Source organism: Botryllus schlosseri, chromosome 10 (genome assembly GCF_051294905.1).
Source record: "Botryllus schlosseri isolate E-star chromosome 10, Bs_hap1, whole genome shotgun sequence".
Lineage (NCBI taxonomy): Eukaryota > Metazoa > Chordata > Ascidiacea > Stolidobranchia > Styelidae > Botryllus > Botryllus schlosseri.
In genome coordinates, this window is record NC_137245.1 from 10,646,524 (window position 1) to 10,666,393 (window position 19,870).

The 19,870-nt window shown below is 36.3% G+C and overlaps 1 protein-coding gene and 1 non-coding gene across 4 annotated transcripts in view; one reads left to right on the top strand and one right to left on the bottom strand.

Annotated features, from left to right (window-relative positions):
* Positions 1 to 19,870, bottom strand: part of LOC145449105 (uncharacterized) — a 67,904-nt gene that overhangs the window by 34,723 nt on the left and 13,311 nt on the right. For all 3 annotated transcript variants that reach the window (XM_080327579.1, XM_080327580.1, XM_080327578.1), the window contains exons 2-3: positions 7,663 to 7,992; positions 1,456 to 1,650 (exon numbers count right to left, since the gene is read on the bottom strand). In XM_080327579.1, coding sequence (XP_080183705.1) covers positions 1,456 to 1,650; positions 7,663 to 7,992 — 525 coding nt within the window. The remainder of the gene's footprint in view (positions 1 to 1,455; positions 1,651 to 7,662; positions 7,993 to 19,870) is intronic.
* Trnal-uaa (transfer RNA leucine (anticodon UAA)) lies at positions 13,207 to 13,289 on the top strand. The gene has a single exon. It is a non-coding gene; the product is annotated as a tRNA-Leu (tRNA).

The window sequence follows — 19,870 nt, forward strand, 5'->3', positions numbered from 1 at the left end:
CTTATTCGGATCAATTTTGCGGGCAAGCTTTCTGATCAGTCAAATCTCATGCTATCGCACTTTATCAACAGTCAACGATGAGATGTCTTCACTATGGCTCAAATGTCCCGAACGATATCCATCGACCATAGAAAAATGTATAAACTATATCATAATTGTTAGACAATGATATATATCAGGGTTGTAATGACTCAGGTCATGACTTGACTCGAGTCCGACTCGAGTCACGATTTTGTGATGACTCGAATTGACTCGAGTCATTTTCTCAAAATATGGAAATGACTCGACTCGACTCGAGTCAATCCGTGTATTGACTCGACTTAGACTCGAGTCATTGCGCATGACTCGAAACAAGTCATATGACTCGAGATTTAGACGGCCTAGACCAGAGGTCTCAAACACGCGGTCCACGTCGGCATTTTGGATTTCAAAGTATTCGAAAATATTTAACCACCATTGATTTTTTAATTTGAGATCTTAGAATTCGCTACTTCAGAAGCCAGAAACTACTCGTCAAACTTCACTATTACATCACTTTCTAAACTTACATCGCAGTAGAAGATTGCCTATCACGTGACATTACTTCTTTTTGATGATTAAACATGACCCGTTGATGATGCGTCCTGAAAATTGTGATTTGTACTTGGGCGCAAACTTTTGTAGAATTACTCGAACTCAGACTCAATGGGTGATAAAATAAAAATGACTTGAGTTGAGTCGCGTCTAAAAGATACAAGCAGAGAAGGACTTTTGTGACACGGATCGCCGTAACTTGGTACAACCAGGGACGCAACAAACTATCGACGGCATTTCTTTTCTCACATGGTGTCTACAACTAATTATGTTAACAGACTATTCCAAGTTCAGCAACAATTTTACTCAAATATCTAAAAATGTTATTTTTTCGTGCCAGACGTGAATTCACAATACCAATAACATTTTACAATGCGTGCGGAATGTCAGTCTGCAAGGTCCCTACATATAAGGCCTAGCCTACTTGGAAATACATTGAATTCCCCTATTACTGGTGCTGCGGCTCACGGCGCCGTCTAAAAGTAGGAAATTGGCCCGCGAGCACATTTGAGTTTGAGACCTCTGGCCTAGACCGACATTTCACTGTAATTTTGAAGAATAATAAAGTAACCACACTTCTGGGATTTCGTCTGTTCGTACTTTGAAAATCCTACCAGAAGCTGCCAAAAGCGAGGAAAAATAGTGTAGTATAAATGCAAATCAGTTGATATCACCAAACAGAGATATAAAAGTGGGTTTAACAAGACTTTAACTAAAAACTAAGCAGTTAACACGAGGGCTTGGACTCGGACTTGACTTGGTGGTGAATAGAAAATGACTCGACTTGACTCGAGTCAAAATTTTAAAAGTAAGATTGACTTGTAACTCGGAGCCTTGTTACTTGGTTACAACCCTGATATATTTGCAGATCATTTTTCTTACGATAAACACAGGTGATATCTTCAGCATATCTCCAAGTAGCGTCGGCGAGGCATTGAGTCTGTAGAGCCTCACTTCCATTTTTGAATATAGCACGACCGTTTTTATAATACGGGCAGGTGATATCTCCGATGTCTAGATATCTAGCAATCGTTGAGTGTCGCAATGCAACATTAAATTTTGTATGATTCTGGCATCCTGCAAGGAAGGTGAAGTGTGTAAAAATTACCATTCGATGTAATTGAACGACATCGTTCACGATTTTACTCATACTAAATGTAACTGTGTAAATTTAGCACCTAATTATATGTCCGTATTTGCATAGTTTATTGACATTTAAATATCAATTTTGCAGGGTGGCTGTTCTGAGTATATATATACGACAAAAGGATAATGATGGATTTGAGTTTGAACACGGATTGTTTCCAGTCATATGTTACACAATAGGTAAGGGATCCCAACTGGGTCTCGTACCACTTTCCTAACTTGAACGACGTCTCAGGTTGCAAAATTTCAATATCGATACATATATTGTACCCAGAGGTGGTCAGTAACGAAGTACTTCTACTTTTTGGAAGTACTCAAGTAGTTTCTCCCTACTTCTGGTACTTACTCAAGTAGATCTGATTTTCTCTACTTCTACTTTTACTTCGTAATATTTTGTCATCTACTTACTTACTTTTCGCTATTTTAAGTTTGTCAAGTAGAAGTAGTTTAATTCCCACAATACGAAAGATAGCCTGAGGAATTTCGGGGCTGTTTTCACGGAGTACCAACATTTAATATTCATAAAAGTCAAGTAAAGCCCAGAAATATTGCTGAGCTTTGCGCACAGCAGTTATGGAGTGACAAATATGTTTTCACGAACGAATTAGTGAATATAATTTAGGTACCGGGTTGCTAATGGTTCCGCTCACACCGCATTGTCGCCCATATCCAATATTTCATCACAGTAAATACGGCCCACCATAACGTTTGAAACTACCGTTTCGCAATTTAGCAATTACCTATCCTATCGTTATCTAGCAGCCCATGACGTGTCCTGCTAATCTGGAAAATCCGGCTTTTTGGAACGTGACACCTGTTTTAGTAGATCATCTTTGAAGTTTTATGGACAAAAGACATGAAATATATATTTCCACTTTTTAGAAGTGGTATTTGTATTTCACTTTCAATTCCGAGTATGATACTCGGAGTATCATACTTTGAGTTCCAACTTCCAATTACTCTCAGTTCTTTTGTCTGCAGAACATACATGTTGGAGCATGAAAGTAAGTATAGTAATGCCTCTATTTTCCGAAAATAAAGCTACACTAAATATAAATTTTACGATCCACAATATTTGTTATTAACGTTCACTAATCGCGAAAAGTGTTGAAACCGCATCCGATACAACTTCTCCGTATTGCTCTTCACCTAAATTTGGGCCTTATATTATGGGGTAGAGCGATATGCCGCCATAATATTCTCTAAAACAGGCTCTTCTAGTAAACAAAGGGTTAGTATCGCATTTTCATATAAACACTATAATTTGCATCCTATGACGCGAGAGAATGCTTCTTCTGTTGAAAATCGATACCTCCTGGGATGCATCAATACGAATCCAGCTCTCTGCACGTTCCGCATAGCTCAATTTGCAGCTTTTGACAGTCCATGCGAACGATTTAAGACTGTTTTCAAAACTACTTACTTACTTGAGTAGATTTAAAGTCATTCAATTCTACTTCTACTTCAAGTAGTTTCAGGTGGCTTATGGAAGAAGTACTTCTACTCGTACTTGAGTAGATTTTTTCGTCGCTACTTCTTCTTCTACTTGAGTAGCTTTCTTGACTACTTTGACCACCTCTGATTGTACCTTATTACAGCAACACCGCAAAAGCTAAACGGCATTGAATCAACACACCCCTTTTGCGGCCGAAAACACGTGATAGAAATCATTGCTTCAAGTAAATACTAACTCAACGAAAGGTGTTTTGAATATAACAAGATTATTATTCTGTAGTAGACCTACGACCAATACCCGATAGATCACAAAGGTCTTTGCAGAGACCAGAGAGTCTGCTTATAGTCGTTCGTTAGCTATTGTCAAGATCGCTCTGAGATGCTCGCCTGACAATCGCGAGCGCGGAGATAATTCAATTATTTTCAGATTGTAGGTTTCATTCATCGTCTGGAAAGGATTCCGTTGCGTAATAAAGCACTAAAGTAATTTTGGAAGCTTTTGGTAACGTTTTTGCCAATGTAAATGTGTAAATTATATGTGTAGTGTCTTAGTGTGATGACTCGAAATCGCGGCTAGAGGGTCATAGTTGTCAGTGGTGACATCCGCTCTGAGCGGTCTATGGACGTGGCAAAGTCGAAATCCCTTTTTCTGATCGAGGGCAGTCGTCACAGTCGGGCTCGCTGTCTATTTGATGAAATGTGGGGATTCTGAGTCGTCTAAAACTAATCCACACTTCCCAACAGATAGTGGCATTCGGATTTGCAGCCTGACTTTAAAATTTTCATAAAATGCCGGAATCGCAATTCCGTTTGAGAAAGAGTCGAGAGAAAAATCAGGAGTCGCTTCGTGGAAGCCTTGAAACCTCAATTAGCCGTATCGCAGTATCCAAAACACGGCGTACAGCAGGCTACTACATCCGGTACTATAAATGACATTTCTGTGAAGTCGTGATCAGCCCATACCATTGTCACAAGTGTAATCTAATAGGCATGGTCTAAAAATTCCCAAATTATCTTCATGTGTTGTAGAACTGGCATCGTTCTCTTTGTGGTTGCATATGAGAGCCTATATGTCAATCTTAAACCTTCAACCAATCCATGTTCTCATGGCTTCATAGTAGTGGAAGCTTGAATAGTCGTCTTGAATCGAAGCCTAATATTCGATTATGATTCGAATCATTTCTTTCATCATATTTTCTGATATCATTAGTTCCAACGCAGATGGAATAAGCTTTGACATTGGACTTCATGACAAAACTGCTTTACCATTTTTCTTGGATAGCCTGTTCTCTCCTCTTTCGCTCATTATATTATCTACTGATGTTTATCGACTACTATGGTAATTTACACCAGGCCAACTTCTTCAATTGTATTCCTCAACTTTTATAAGACATCGCTTACACGGATGATGTGGCGAAGAGGAGCCTGGATAAACCTGCAGCACTTAGGTAAGAATTCTGGAGTCGGAGTCGAACCTGCAACCCATAGGTGTTGCAGCTGTGAATTATACCACTAATCTATCTCGCCACATATTACACTGGTGTGCTGCGTTAATTTGTAAGTTACTAAAGCATTGACGGTTATTGATGTACTTTTTGATGCTGAATCCGGTCAGTTCTAGTTTTTTAGCAATTTGCATTTGAAATTTTCGACAACTTCAGCATTCAGCGATATGCGATTTGTCATGCCATAAAAATGGTTTTGTAATTTAATTAGGTTTTGATAAAACAACACAAATGAAAAATATGTGGCGACTTCAAAATGATTTCTACATTTCTTGGATTACAGACAGGTTACACTAAACATCCATGTTTTGTGTCTGTGGGACTCGATGGATGACGATCACCGCTACACACAAGTTAGCTGGCCACCCAGAACAAGTTTTGCACGCAGGATTTTAAGATGTCAAGCCTGTCTCTATTAGGTTGATCCACAAAGTATTCTTTTTCCACTTCTTCACATTAAAAGTGGTCTCATAACAAACTATATCAAGGCACACAATAAAGATGTCCCAACCTCCAGATGATGAATGAAATGACAACCAAATGAAATTTCCCAAGATCTCTGCAGCGAAACAGCGAGGACAAATTGGTCAAATTTCCGTGGGATTATCGAAGAGGAAGGTTTTACTGAACATGATAGCAGTGGAAAGAGCATGAACAGAAAAAAAGTCATCAATTCGATAACCAAACCCACACGGTTGACTCCTAGCGATATACTGGTAGTAGGGATGGTGCGAATCATGAGGTTCACGTTCGCATTCTGTGTGTGAACCTCAGAAATTGAAAGGTTCACGTTCACAAACGAACCTTGGTAGGTTCTACACTGTGAACCTTTTTCGTATATTACCATTTTCACTTTATTTTAACATCATTGATAGAAATTTATTGCATTTCAACTGCGGGCTACTCTATCAATGGCGCACTAAACGAGCATTCACCTTGACAATCTCAAGAATTTTACTTGGTTATTTACAAAAGTACGCTCAAAATATCCAGTTTTCCATTTGTGAATATTTAGTGAGTCTCTGCTGTGATCTTGACCCCTGAAATACACTACAGGTAGGTAGTCAGAGAATGCTGATGCTTATTGAGTCAATCAATGAAATTGATATCGTTGTCTGATGTAACAAAATCTAGCAGGTGAACGAAGTCTATCTTAATTTCGTATGTTTATTGTATCATAAAAACCAAATCCGTGCGATTGGGGTATTAATGGGGTAATATCGGTAGCATGTATAGACAGCCGTTTTACACTATGGTCAATATCAACGTACCAATATACATGGTCAGTCTGGCCTAGACCGTTAAGGCGTAAGCTTATATTCTCCTGCAAGCGACGGAAGATATTAGTTTTGTGGGATTACAATATCATTTGGTTGTCCCAGTGGATACATTTGTTGACGTTTAAAACGTCAATAAGTATACATCAGCATTGTGGCATTATGTGGCCGGAGTCGTCACTAGGTATACTGTACATTAAGATAGGCTATCACTTCACTGAAATGTAGGGTTGGAATTAGCAATATGACGTGACGTGACGTCACGTGGTTCACACAGAACCTTTCAAAAAGGTTCAGGTTCACACGACCCTGGACCTTTCAGAGGTTCACACCATCCCTAACTGGTAGCATAGTCAAGTGTCCAACCACATATAAATCAACTAACACCACTACAATTGTAGAGCATGCAACTTTGTTGCGCCGGTAGCTATAAGGATAAGACCTCAAATAGTCCCGCATCCCTACGTTGAACAAACATCCCCAGACTAGTTTCCTAACAGTCTCCGACATCGGTATGCGATACTAGGTACACGCCGTTCTTTTACAACTGCGAATGCAGTTAGATTATTTTCTGTAAATTGTGTGTATCAAAAAATCAAGGGTACGGCAGTTACGACCCAGTTGTTTTCCTTCCTCTTTCCTGCACATTGCAGTAAAAAAACACCAATATCAACACAGATAACCTAGCCTCAGTATTACGCCGGCAACACAGAGCTTTATAGAAAAGCAATGTCGAGCTAAGCTTATCGTAACATCTATCCAATTTGTGTAATACAAAGGCCGGCAAACTTTCATGTTCAAGCCATATTGTCGTTGGATATGCTGAACAATCCCCAGGAGATCGAGCTAAGAAATTTACTTTGTTGCGATAAATTTAGCAAATATTGCTTACACGAAATGTTGTTCTGGTGCGGTTGCGACCCGAATTTTTACCCGTCGCGACCCCTACTTAAAGAACCCATGTTTTGGTGGTGCAAACGAAAATTTTGTTGGCATCTTGGTCATTGATACTGCCATGACGGGCTCAATTCATTGATCATAGTGAGCTCTATCCTCTTTTGAGAGTACGCTATTTCTATCGTCAAAGTATTTACAGCAAAGTGCTGTTGTAATTAGCACAAAAAAAATCATTTTAATCACCATCAACGCTCGGAAATTTAAACTATTTCCAGCACATGTGTTGTTCCGATATCTGAAACCAGGACACAGGCCGAGAGTTGGTGACCGCCGCGGTCGGCCCTATCTAAAGACAAGATAGCGTAATGGTGAAACGGCCAGCGTAGGTCGTGGGTTCGATCCCCGGCCAGGGCAGACCGAAGACCTGATTAGTAACACTGGTATCCGTTAAATACCCGCTTGGCGCTCATGCATTATTGCGATAGCGTGAAGGGGTTGTGCAAGGCTTAAAAAGTCGTACGAGACTATATCTGCACCTTCCTTGTCGAGAAGCATATATGCACATCATGCACTCATGATATGCATATGCAGTTGTGCACAGATCGTATGTATGCACATCGAGAGTCGGTGTATACGAAAAAACATAAAGGTCAAATATACACTACGTCCTGCCTTTCCTTAAAAATGATTACTGTTATTAGTCTGATCGGGTCCTAAGAATAGCGTAGATTCAGGTCTTATCCATGAAAATAAACTGTGAACTGAGCAACTATTCGGAATTTTTATCGGATTCTATAACACTTACTCACCTTTAAAATGGATCCATGCAAACGATCGAGTGCTTACACATGCGCGCAGGCCGTAACTTCGCAATTCAATAGCAACCGGCAGAACTTTTGGAACAATTTTAAGATTTATAACAAGTCTTGTCTGATTTTGTATCAAGTACTCGTAGAAATATGTTACACCACTTAGTGTAAAATTCCCCACCGGATAATATCCATCCACCGATATCCCCAATTTGTACACGTCGTCTTCAGTAAGAAAATAGAAGCCGAACTCACATCCGAACGAGCCCTCAGTGCAAGCACGTACGAAAGTTACAGAGAAATTGCTTCCGATAGTTCGGGTCACCTTTTCTGAATTACGCGGAAGTAGAGTCAGTATAACTAGCCGTGTAAAGAACATATAATAAATGCAATTCGTTTCGCAGCTGGGGGACTTTTTATGCGTCGCTGTGTCACGGTAGCAGTAACAAATGATATTCAAGAGAAAACGAGTTAAACGACGATAAAACTTATAATATCTCGCTATTACGGACCGCGGTTAAACATTATATACAGAGCAGTCTACATATTTACGGAGACACATATGTGCGATCCCGTCACCAATTAACTGCTCTGGATCGAATGTTTGTATTGAAAATTATATTGCGTGTTGCTCACAAAAACTAATTTTTATATCTGGATAACCAATCATGTCGTCACAAACGCATCCAGCACGACCAGTATGGCGTGATAGAACGGTTTCTCTAAATTTTTAGGGTCACCGGTACCGGTTCAAAATACGTTCTATGTTGCAGGCGATTGTCTCGCGTACTGGTGTGGTTGCGTGTCTAGTGTACTCAAACAAGCAAATAGCTGCTAAGTAATAATATTAATATTAATAATATATTAATTTATAGAGCGCCGAATATAACAATATGTCATTACTACACTAGGGCGCTGTACATAAAAGGCATTTAAATATTAAAGTAAACGATATGTATAAAAAACGAAGTGCATAGTTGTAGGGCGGAATGAACACTACTCTAGTTCGAACGCTCGTGTGAATAAAAGGGTCTTGATTTTGCGTTTAAAAACATATAGCGAGTCACATAGTCTGATAGAAATTGGAAGATTGTTCCACAGAATGGCGGCCGAGGAAGAAAAGGCTCTCACGCCGTAGGTCGATGTTCTGACTTTTGGAACTGACAAGAGCATTTGTGACTTGTAATGATAGAAGTTTCGGTAGTAAGGAATGAAGATAAAAAGGTAGGGAACCACTGCTCTAATCGGTTTTCTAGACCGCTGAAATATCTTGAGTTGTTCTACTTTCGCCTTTTCGAACACCCAGTTTGATTTGAGCCGAGCAGATTGAAATTATACAATATACAGTCATCTGAAATCGAAATTAATAATGATTCAATGAATATTTATTCTTGACTGTAAACAAGAACACGAAAGGATAAATGCAATTTGGGCAATCACAATTTACCCAAATAATATTTTAAATCTTTGGAATTGAAATTGTAATTTGGTCAGATAAATTCAAATCAGTCGATATATATATAATGCAGTCTGTATCTATAACAGAAAGCCCACCCTCCATACAGTGAAAAATGGAAAAAATTTGTGCGGAAGGTTTTTGTTTCAACAGTCTTAACTTTTGTGAATTTTCAAATCAGGACACAAAAGTTCAACATATGTGACTGCAGGACACACAAAACTTTGAATGTTTTTTCAACTCATAACCCTACTGTGCATATTCTTCGGGAAACCTTGAATGTACCACTAGAGACTAGACGAAAGTAGGCTACAATTGTATGCAATTGTACTGCACTCGAAAATTACGGGGAAGTTTCTGAAAGTGCGATTCTTCATTCTCAATCATTTCTACCTCTGCAAAAATGTTACCTCTAATAATTGACGAGGCTGCGCAAACTCACGAACTCATTGCGCAGACTCTTGGACAACAGTGCGTAATGACTAAAAAAGACCATCACTTCGGATTTTTTGTGCACAACTTAGATTTTCTGTGTCAGCACTATGCGCATTTGCGGACGTGTGCAGCTTAAAGGAAACATTTATCTGCAACCCTTGCCAATTCCTCTTCTACCGCAATTCTGTACTCTGACATCTCCATGCATTGTAGAGGAATAACAATTTGACTCTACTGCTGTCTTTTGAAAATTTTACTTCATCTCAACATTTTCCTTAAGGGACAATTTGCTTCCCGAAATAGGTGTTATATTACCAAATTTTACTGTGAATAAGGAATATAATAATATCTAAGACTATTAGTAGTGAGGGAAAGCAATTTTGTTGCAGGCCAATCAGAGAGCGCCACGTCATCCTAATTGCCACGCCCATTTTCATACCCTAAGGGTACATTCATCTGCTACGTCATCTGTGCCACATCATCAAGCGCCACGCCTATAGTGCCACATCATCCATCCATTGCTATATCATCGCTGCATTGATTGCCGCATCTTGATACTTTTCTCAGATATTCCATTATGTGTATTTAGGACTAATGTCATCCCTCCATATTTTTTAAACTTGATTTTATGTGTACAAGTTACGGTATCTCGGCGTCTTATAACGTAATAATGTAAGCTGCGTCAGGTGCTGCTATAATGTTAGGAGCGAATATAGTAGAAAGTCCACGTCTGGACACCTGTAAGCAGGTGCGCATACTGCCGTAGTAAAACGCATAACAGATTTCCCGCAAAAGTCGATATTGCTTTGTGATGATGTTGATGTTGTTAGAGTATGTATGTGCACGAAGACTGCGATATCGTACGGATAAATGCATCATCACTAATTAATTACTTAAATGCGACTTGATAATAATAATCCCTAGAATAATATAAAATGCGATTTTGAGTGCAGACAGATCGTGGTTTCGATTTCCGTGGTCTCCACATTTTAAGCCTTATTATCAGCTCGCAGTATAACCGCTACATGTATAATGTTTGCATGTCGAGTATAAGGGTATTTAACTCAGCACTAAGATGCCAACGGGCTAGCCGCAGGGGTCCGGTCCTCGTCGCCATAATTAAACGAACACCTTCGCCGCAGGTACGCGATCCCCGACGTTATAATGATAGGGACAAATTAGCCGCATGAAAGCGAGTCTAATGAATATAACGACAGACAACAAGTTAGTTGAAAAGTAAAACTAATCGTGACCGATGCAAGACGGCGTGAAACAGCGCTTTCGCTCGATTCTTGTAGTGACCACATTTCATACAATTCAGTCCTTTTCATGTCACTAGAATAAGGGTGATTAAACCGACAGTGAAACGCCGCCGACGTCTTATAACGATCATTATTTTTATAAGCCGAGAAATGTACCTTCGCGCAATTTTTACAGGCGGTCTCACACACTTTGCTGCGTCTGAAGTAAAATTTCAGCATCGTTGTTTGCTATAAGCCGGGAAATTAGAGTCGCTGCTTCGCACCATTTTACAGGCAGTCTCAGACACTTTGCTGCATCCGAGCTTCATACTAATACATGCATAATTTTTGCATGACGAGAATACGGGTAATACGGTCAATAATTGCCGGAGGCGAGTCATTTAAACCTTGTTGCTAGATAATACCGCTTTCGGCTACAACAAAGTTGCCCTGCAACAAAAAATAGAAGCCCTAATGATCATGCAGAGGAAAGTTCAATTATACATCGAATTATTCGAATAGACTATCTACATTGTGTAGGTATGAAGTGAAATAGAACGGAGTTTACGCAAAAGTTGCTATTGATCATAGACCAAGCTTGCTTTCAGAGCTGGAAACTAAATGCATATGAAAATTCACCTAGGTTTTCCCTACACGCATCAAATGTAGGCCTACTCAAGTGTTTATGTGGTGGCGAATAGTTCGAAGGTTTTTGGCATGCAAGGGCGTCACATAGAATTGTGGAGTTTTCTGTAAACTATAATCCAGTGATCGATTTTCAATCACTATATTTTTCATTAATATAAACTAAGTTACTGTTAGTAGGCAAACCCTAGGAAAGTATCCTCTGATAAAAGCAGGAGTATATTTGTTATCCGTGAAATAAATAGATGGTGCGCAATATGAGCGGTGCTGCGATGACTGACAAATACTTTGAATTAATGTATAAAAGTAGCGATTTCGAACTACGTAAAAAGTTAGTCCAGCTCACGCAAGCGACAATTTGCGCGTTCTGAAGCCGTAAATTTACTCAACAGCATTGAGATAGCCCTGATTTAAAGAAATTTCATCACACATCTAATGATGGAGCACCTTCAAAACTAACGCAGTCGAATACCGACTTTTACGCATATCTGTTTTGCATGAACATAGCGTATACCTAAACATAGTCAATTTTAATAACGGAATTACCATGCTAATAATCAAGTCCCCAGCCTGAAACTTGGTACGCGGTCGAAGGACATTATGAAAATACACCATACCAAACTTCGTCAGACATTTCATGATGTAACACCTTTAAAACTAACGCAGTTCTCTACAGACTTTTGCGTAAATCTGTTTTTCGGTATGCGACCGATGCATTAATGACTTTAATACTATGTACTTTAAATTATCCACACCTATGAGTCGAAATGTTGTTAAACACGAAAACCAGATATGCGTAAAAGTCGGTATTCGACTGCGATAGTTTCAAAGGTGTTCCATCATTAGATGTGTGATGAAATTTAGCATGGTGCATTGCCATAAGGCTCTACAACTACGTATCAAGTTTAGAGTTGGTATTCAATGTTAAGCATGGTAATTCCGTTATTAAAGTTGGCTATGTATGGGTACGTGCTATACGCTCCCGCAAAACAGATGTACGCAAAAAGTCGATGTAGAGCCGCGTTAGTTTTAAAGTTGTTCCATCATGAAATGTGTGATGGGATTTGGTATGGTGCATTTTTATAATGTCCTATAACCGCGTACCAACTTTCAAGGTGGGAATTCAATGTTTAACACGATAATTCTGCTATTGAAATTGAGTATGTATAGGTATATGCTATGTTCACGCAAAACAGATATGCGTAAAAGTCGGTATTCGACTGCGTTAGTTTCAAAGGTGTTCCTTCATTAGATGTGTGATGAAATTTAGCATGGTGCAACAAAAGTCTGTATCGAACTGCTTTGGTTTTAAAGGTGTTACATCATGAAATGTCTGACGAAATTCGGTATGGTGCATTGTTATTATGTCCTACAACTGTGTACTAACGTTCAAGGTGAGAATTTAATGTTTAGCATGCTAATTCTGTTATAGAAATTGACTATGTATGGGTATATGCTATGTTCACGAAAATCAGATATGCGTAAAAGTCGGTAATCGACTGCGATAGTTTCAAAGGTGTTCCATCATTAGATGTGTGATGAAATTTAATATGGTGCATTGCCATAAGGCTCTACAACTACGTATCAAGTTTAGAGTTGTAATTTTATTAAAAAATAAAAAATAAAAACGAACCCCACACTCAGTACTTTTCATGGGGATTAATATTTTTAGAGTCAAGTATAGCGTATCGAGACTTCATGAAACTTACTTTGAAATAGTTACTTCTACCCTAATTTAAAACGTTTCTCAGATAGCGTTACAATGGAACTGGGTTGGCCGAGTGGTTAAGGCGTTGAACTTAAGCTTCAATGAACAGGTGTTCACGTGGGTTCGAACCCCACACCCAGTACGTCTTATGGGGATTAGGATTTTTTGGATTCAAATTTTTCGCTATTTTTTCATGGTCATAAGTCATTCTGGACCGCGAAATTGTGTAGCATATACTAATTTACGATAGCGCATTTGTAATTCGTGCAAATACAGTAATATCATAGTTCTTGTAACAAATTTGTATGCGCACAATATATGTTTATCATAAGTCCCACACATTCATGATTTCGTCCTAGTTTGAGTTTTAGAAAATATTATACCCACATCGCGACATCTTTCAAAAACAAAACGATGGTCAATGCTTGAGAGAGCAAATTTGCTATTTTTCATTGCCATAAGTCATTCTCAATCGCGAAAACGCTTCGTCGCATGAACACGACTCTAAATGACATAACGAAATGAAAATTTTGTCAAGTAGATCGTTTTCGGTATGCTAAATTTGATGTTGTTCCATACCGAATAGCACTCGTCAAGGTTATACAAGCATAACCCTAAACTACTCTTTACTTCAAAAAATATAAAGTTATTAAAGTAAGCAGGTTTGTATGAGAACTCGTTAAATAGAACTAAAAGTAGTCTAGAAACATAACTACTTATCAAGTAGAAGTTTTTAAAGTATTAACGCAGTTCTATAGCAACTTTTACCTAAATCTGTCTTCGGTAGAGTGTAAATATACATAGTCAGCTTTAATAACAGAATTACCATGCTAATATGTGACTCCCCCACCTTGAAGCTTGATACGTAGTTGTAGGGACATTGTGATGATGCGGCATACCAAATTTCCTCACGCATTTCATAATGGAACAACTTTAAAACTAACGCGGCTCTACATCGACTTTTTGCCTACAGCTGTTTTGCGGCGGGCGTATAGCACGTACCTATACATAGTCAACTTTAATAACGGAATTACCGTGCTTAACATTGAATCCCAACTCTAAACTTGATACGTAGTTGTGGGACATTATGGCAATGCACCATGCTAAATTTCATCACATATCCAATGATGGAACACCTTTAAAACTAACGCATATCTGTTTTGCGTGAACATAGCATATACCTAAACATAGTCAATTTTAATAGCAGAATTGCCGTGTTAAACATTGAATTCTCACCGTGAAAGTTGGTACGCGGTTATAGGAGACTATAACAATGCGCCATACCAAATCCCATCACACATTTCATGATGGAACAACTTTAAAACTAACGCGGCTCTACATCGACTTTTTGCGTACATCTGTTTTGTGGGAGCTTGTTTTGCGGGGGCGTATAGTACGTACCCATACATAGCAAACTTTAATAACGGAATTACTGTAAAATGAATACTAATTTTAATAAAAAATAAGAAAAAAAGAACGAAAAATTACATTTTATTCCGGAACACAACAAGAAAAATCGTATGAATTTGTAAACTACTTATTCATGACATAATATTAATTCTACTTGTACACTTTTTCACATTTTATAACACTTTTAGTAGTACTTAAGAGTTTCAGTTTTAAATAAAATTCAGAATATAAACTAATCGAAAAATTCGGTAATCAATTTCGCGTAGGCTATGCATACAAATGAGGAACGTTACATCAACGCGTGTTAACTACTTGTATTATGTAGCTTGTAATTCATGCAAGTAAGTCGGACAAATTCGTCGCTTGAAAACGACTCTAATGGACATAAAGAAATGAAAATTTTGTAAAGTAGATATTTTTTTTTTTTTTTTATTTTTTTTTATTTTTTTTTTTAGTTTATTATGTAATTTTTATATTTATTTTTATTTTTTATTATTTTTTATTTTATTTATTTTTTATTTTATTTTTATTGTTATTTTTATTTTTTTTTTATTATTTATTTTATTTTATTTGTTTTATTTATTTTTATTTTTATTTATTTTTTTTTTATTATGTATATTTATATTTTTTTTTTTTTTTTTTTTTTTTTTTTATTTTTTTTATTTTTTATTTTTATATTTATTTATATTTTATATTATTTTATTTTTTTAGTTATTTTTTTATTATTTTTTTTATTATTTTTTATTTATTTTAGTTATTTTTTTTTTTTTTGTTTTTAATTTTTGTTTTATTTTTTATTGTTTTTTTTTATTTTATTTATATTTTTATTTTTATATTTTTATTTTATTATTTTTTTAGTTTATTTTATTTTTTTTTATTTTAGTATTTTATTAGTTTTTTTTTATTTTTTTATATTTTAGTTTTGTTTTTTTTTGATTATTGTTTTTTTTTTTTTTATTTTATATTATTTTATATATTTTTATTTATTAATTTTTTTTATTTTTTATATTTTATTTTTTTATTTTTTTTATTATTATTTTGATATTTTTTTTTTTATGTTTATTTTTTTTTATTTATATTATTTTTTTTTATATTTTTTTATTTAATTATTTTTTTTATTTTTTATTTATTTTGTTATTATTTTTTTGTTTTATTTTTGATTATTTATTATTTTTGTTTATTTTTATTTTTATTTTTTTTTTTTTTTTATATTTTTTTATTTATTTTTTTTATTTTATTTTTTTTTTAGTTTTTTTTTTATTTTATTTATTTATTTTTATTTTTTTATTAATTTTTTTTTTTTATTTTTATTTTATTTTATTTATTTTTTTTTTGTATTTTTTTATTTATTTTATTATTTTTTTTATTTGATTTTATTTTTTATATTTTATTTATTTATTATTAGTTTTATTATTTTTTTATTTTTATATTTTTTTTATTTTTTATTATTTTTTTGCTAGGGCTACGCCGGTGCTAGTCTTCTTGGCCGCATGAAATAGGATGTTTTAGCTTCACCTCAACGCATTACCACACCGAATTTAAATATAGGCGATAAATAATATACAGTATAGCTCCAATTTTAATGAAAAAATAAAAATAAAAAAGCGCGAAAAATTGCATTTATCCTGGAACGCACCAAGAAAACCGTATGAATTTGTAAAGTAGTTAGAAAACTACACCATTCCGCTACATTAAAGACTTTGACAATCCGGATTTTGTATGGTGTATACTAATTTTACATTGCGGAGTATTCATTATTATGTAGCTTGTAACTCAGGCAAGTAAGTCGGACAAATTCGTCGCATGAACACGACTCTAATGGACATAACGAAATGAAAATTTTGTCAAGCAGATCTTTTTCAGTATGCTAATTTTGATATTGTTCCATACCGAATAGCACTCGTCAAGGTTATACGAGCATACCCCTGGTTTCAACACTTTTACAACGATTCTTCTTGCTTCCTATAACATCCCACTTGAAGCCCTCGTTATTAGACTATGATCTCAGCCTGAGCCATGTCTTGAAGCCTACGGTAGTCTGCAAATTGTTTCGATTTATTCTGCTCGTTTTAATTTAAGGAAGCCTATGTCACTCAATGTATCGATGCCTACGGTACTCTACAAATTTTCTGATTAATTCCCCCTATGTTAATTTACCATAAGAAAGACAAATTGACTCCCAAAGTCCGAAATACTTGTTCGCTTGAGCTAGGCCGCAGCGCCTGGAGTGGAATTTTATAGTTGTTGTAAAAAGTTATTTGTACACAATACATGTTTAAGGTAAGTCCTACGCATTCATGATTTCGTCCGAGTTGTATTTTAGTAGTATATACCAATTTAGGATAGCGCGTTTGTAACTTGTGCAAGTACAGGAATATCATAGTTCTTGAACCGTGCTCAATGCTTAATAGACCATTTTTGCTATTTTTCATCGCCATAAGTCATTCTGGACCGCGTAAACACATTGTACGATGTAGATGAAACTTATGCAAATCCCCGGAACGCAACAAGAAAAAATCGTATGAATTTATAAACTACTTATTCATGACATAATAATAATTCTACTGGTACACTTGTTTCACATTTTATAACACTTTAAGTAGTACTTAACAGTTTCAGTTTAAATAAAATACAGAATATATACTAATCGAAAAATTCGGTAATCAATTTCGCGTAGGCTATGCATACAAATGAGGAAAGTTACATCAACGCGTGTTAACTAGTTGTGTCGAGTTATCGAATGATTTTTTCTTAACATCAAAACAACTAGAAGGTGTAACTACATTAAAAACGTATCTAAATGAGCTCCAGGGCATTGTGATTATGCAGCATACCAAATTGCATCACACATTTACACTTCATGATGGAATAACTGTAAAACTAACCCAGTTCTATAGCAACTTTTGCCTACATCTGTTTTCGGTAGCGTGTACATGTACATATACATAGTCAGCTTTAATAACAGAATTACCATGCTAATATGTGACTCCTCCCCTTTAAACTTGGTACGTAGTTGTAGGACATTGTGATTATGCAGCATACGAAATTTTCTTACGCGTTTCATAATGGAACAACTTTAAAACTAACGCGGCTCTACATCGACATTTTGCGTACATCTGTTTTGTGGGGACGTATAGTACGTACCCATACATAACCAACTTTAATAACGGAATTACCATGCTTAACATTGAATCCCAACTCTAAACTTGATACGTAGTTGTAGGACATTATGGCAATGCACCATGCTAGATTTCATCACACATCTAAGGATGGAACACCTTTGAAACTATCGCAGTCGAATACCGACTTTTACGCATATCTGTTTTTCGTGAACACAGCCTATACCAATACATAGTCAATTTTAATACCAGAATTAGTATGCTAAACATTAAATTCTCACCTTGAACGTTGGTACGCAGTTGTAGGACATAATAAGAATGCACCATACCAAATTTCGTCAGACATTTCATGATGTAACACCTTTAAAACCAATGCAGTTCTATACAGACTTTTGGCTAAGTCTGTTTTTCCGTAGCGTAGCACGTACCTATGCATAGTCAACTTTAATAACGGAATTACCATGTTAATATTCGACTTCCAACCTTGAAACTAGCTACACCGTTGTAAGACATTATGACAATGCACCATGTCAAATTTTGTTACGCATTTCATGATTGAACAACTTTAAAACTAATCCATGCAGTTCCATGCCGACTTAGGATCAGGTGTAGGGTTAGGTAGGGTTGGGTTTAGGAGCGCGCGGGAATGTTTTTTATGCTTATACAACTCAATGAATACCCATCGGCCTGCTTACTACATTTTAAATATTCTCTCCGCTATTGTGTACACAAGGATATACTTCTCTTAGTAACCAATTTCTAGTGAATTCCGAAAAACATTAACGTGTGTTAACTTCTGGTATTACGCGATAATATCATTTTCATGTGTGATAATGTCACTTGTCAAGGTGATATAAACGTAAGCTCAAACTACTTTGACATACACAGTCCTAAAAGTAGGTAGTTCACCTGAAAAACCTCTTGAGTAGAGGGTAAGTAATCTACAAAAATAACCATCTATATTAGTTACTTTTGTACTTTTGCGCAATATTTGAGTTTTAGGAAGTACCCTTCAAAGTGAGCCTACATCTTGGATATTATCCAAAACCACATAAATTTCGCTTCGAACGAGGTATCCTTTAAAATAAGGTAGAAGTAGTCATTTCCGAGTAAGTAAAACGTTAGTACTCTAGGTCTATTTCTGTTCAATACTCTAGCTATCATGAAGTTGATGTACTCCAATATCATAAGGACTTGAGAGTATTTGGTGCATGTAGGCAAAAAAAGCTACTTGGGTATTCTCACAAAGTGCGAGTACTATACTTAACAATTCTGAAAGTTAGCGCAGTGGTATGTTCCATTGTCATAATGTCCTACACCTGTGAACCAATCTTCAAGTTGCGCATTCAATGTTAAGGTCGGTAATTCCGTTATTAAAGTTGAGTATGCATAGGTACCGTGCTACGCCCCCCCTGCAAAAGTCGGCATGGAACTGCATGGATTAGTTTTAAAGTTGTTCAATCATGAAATGCGTAACAAAATTTGACATGGTGCATTGTCATAATGTCTTACAACGGTGTAGCTAGTTTCAAGGTTGGAAGTCGAATATTAACATGGTAATTCCGTTATTAAAGTTGACTATGCATAGGTACGTGCTACGCTACGGAAAAACAGACTTAGCCAAAAGTCTGTATAGAACTGCATTGGTTTTAAAGGTGTTACATCATGAAATGTCTGACGAAATTTGGTATGGTGCATTCTTATTATGTCCTACAACTGCGTACCAACGTTCAAGGTGAGAATTTAATGTTTAGCATACTAATTCTGGTATTAAAATTGACTATGTATTGGTATAGGCTGTGTTCACGAAAAACAGATATGCGTAAAAGTCGGTATTCGACTGCGATAGTTTCAAAGGTGTTCCATCCTTAGATGTGTGATGAAATCTAGCATGGTGCATTGCCATAATGTCCTACAACTACGTATCAAGTTTAGAGTTGGGATTCAATGTTAAGCATGGTAATTCCGTTATTAAAGTTGGTTATGTATGGGTACGTACTATACGTCCCCACAAAACAGATGTACGCAAAATGTCGATGTAGAGCCGCGTTAGTTTTAAAGTTGTTCCATTATGAAACGCGTAAGAAAATTTCGTATGCTGCATAATCACAATGTCCTACAACTACGTACCAAGTTTAAAGGGGAGGAGTCACATATTAGCATGGTAATTCTGTTATTAAAGCTGACTATGTAA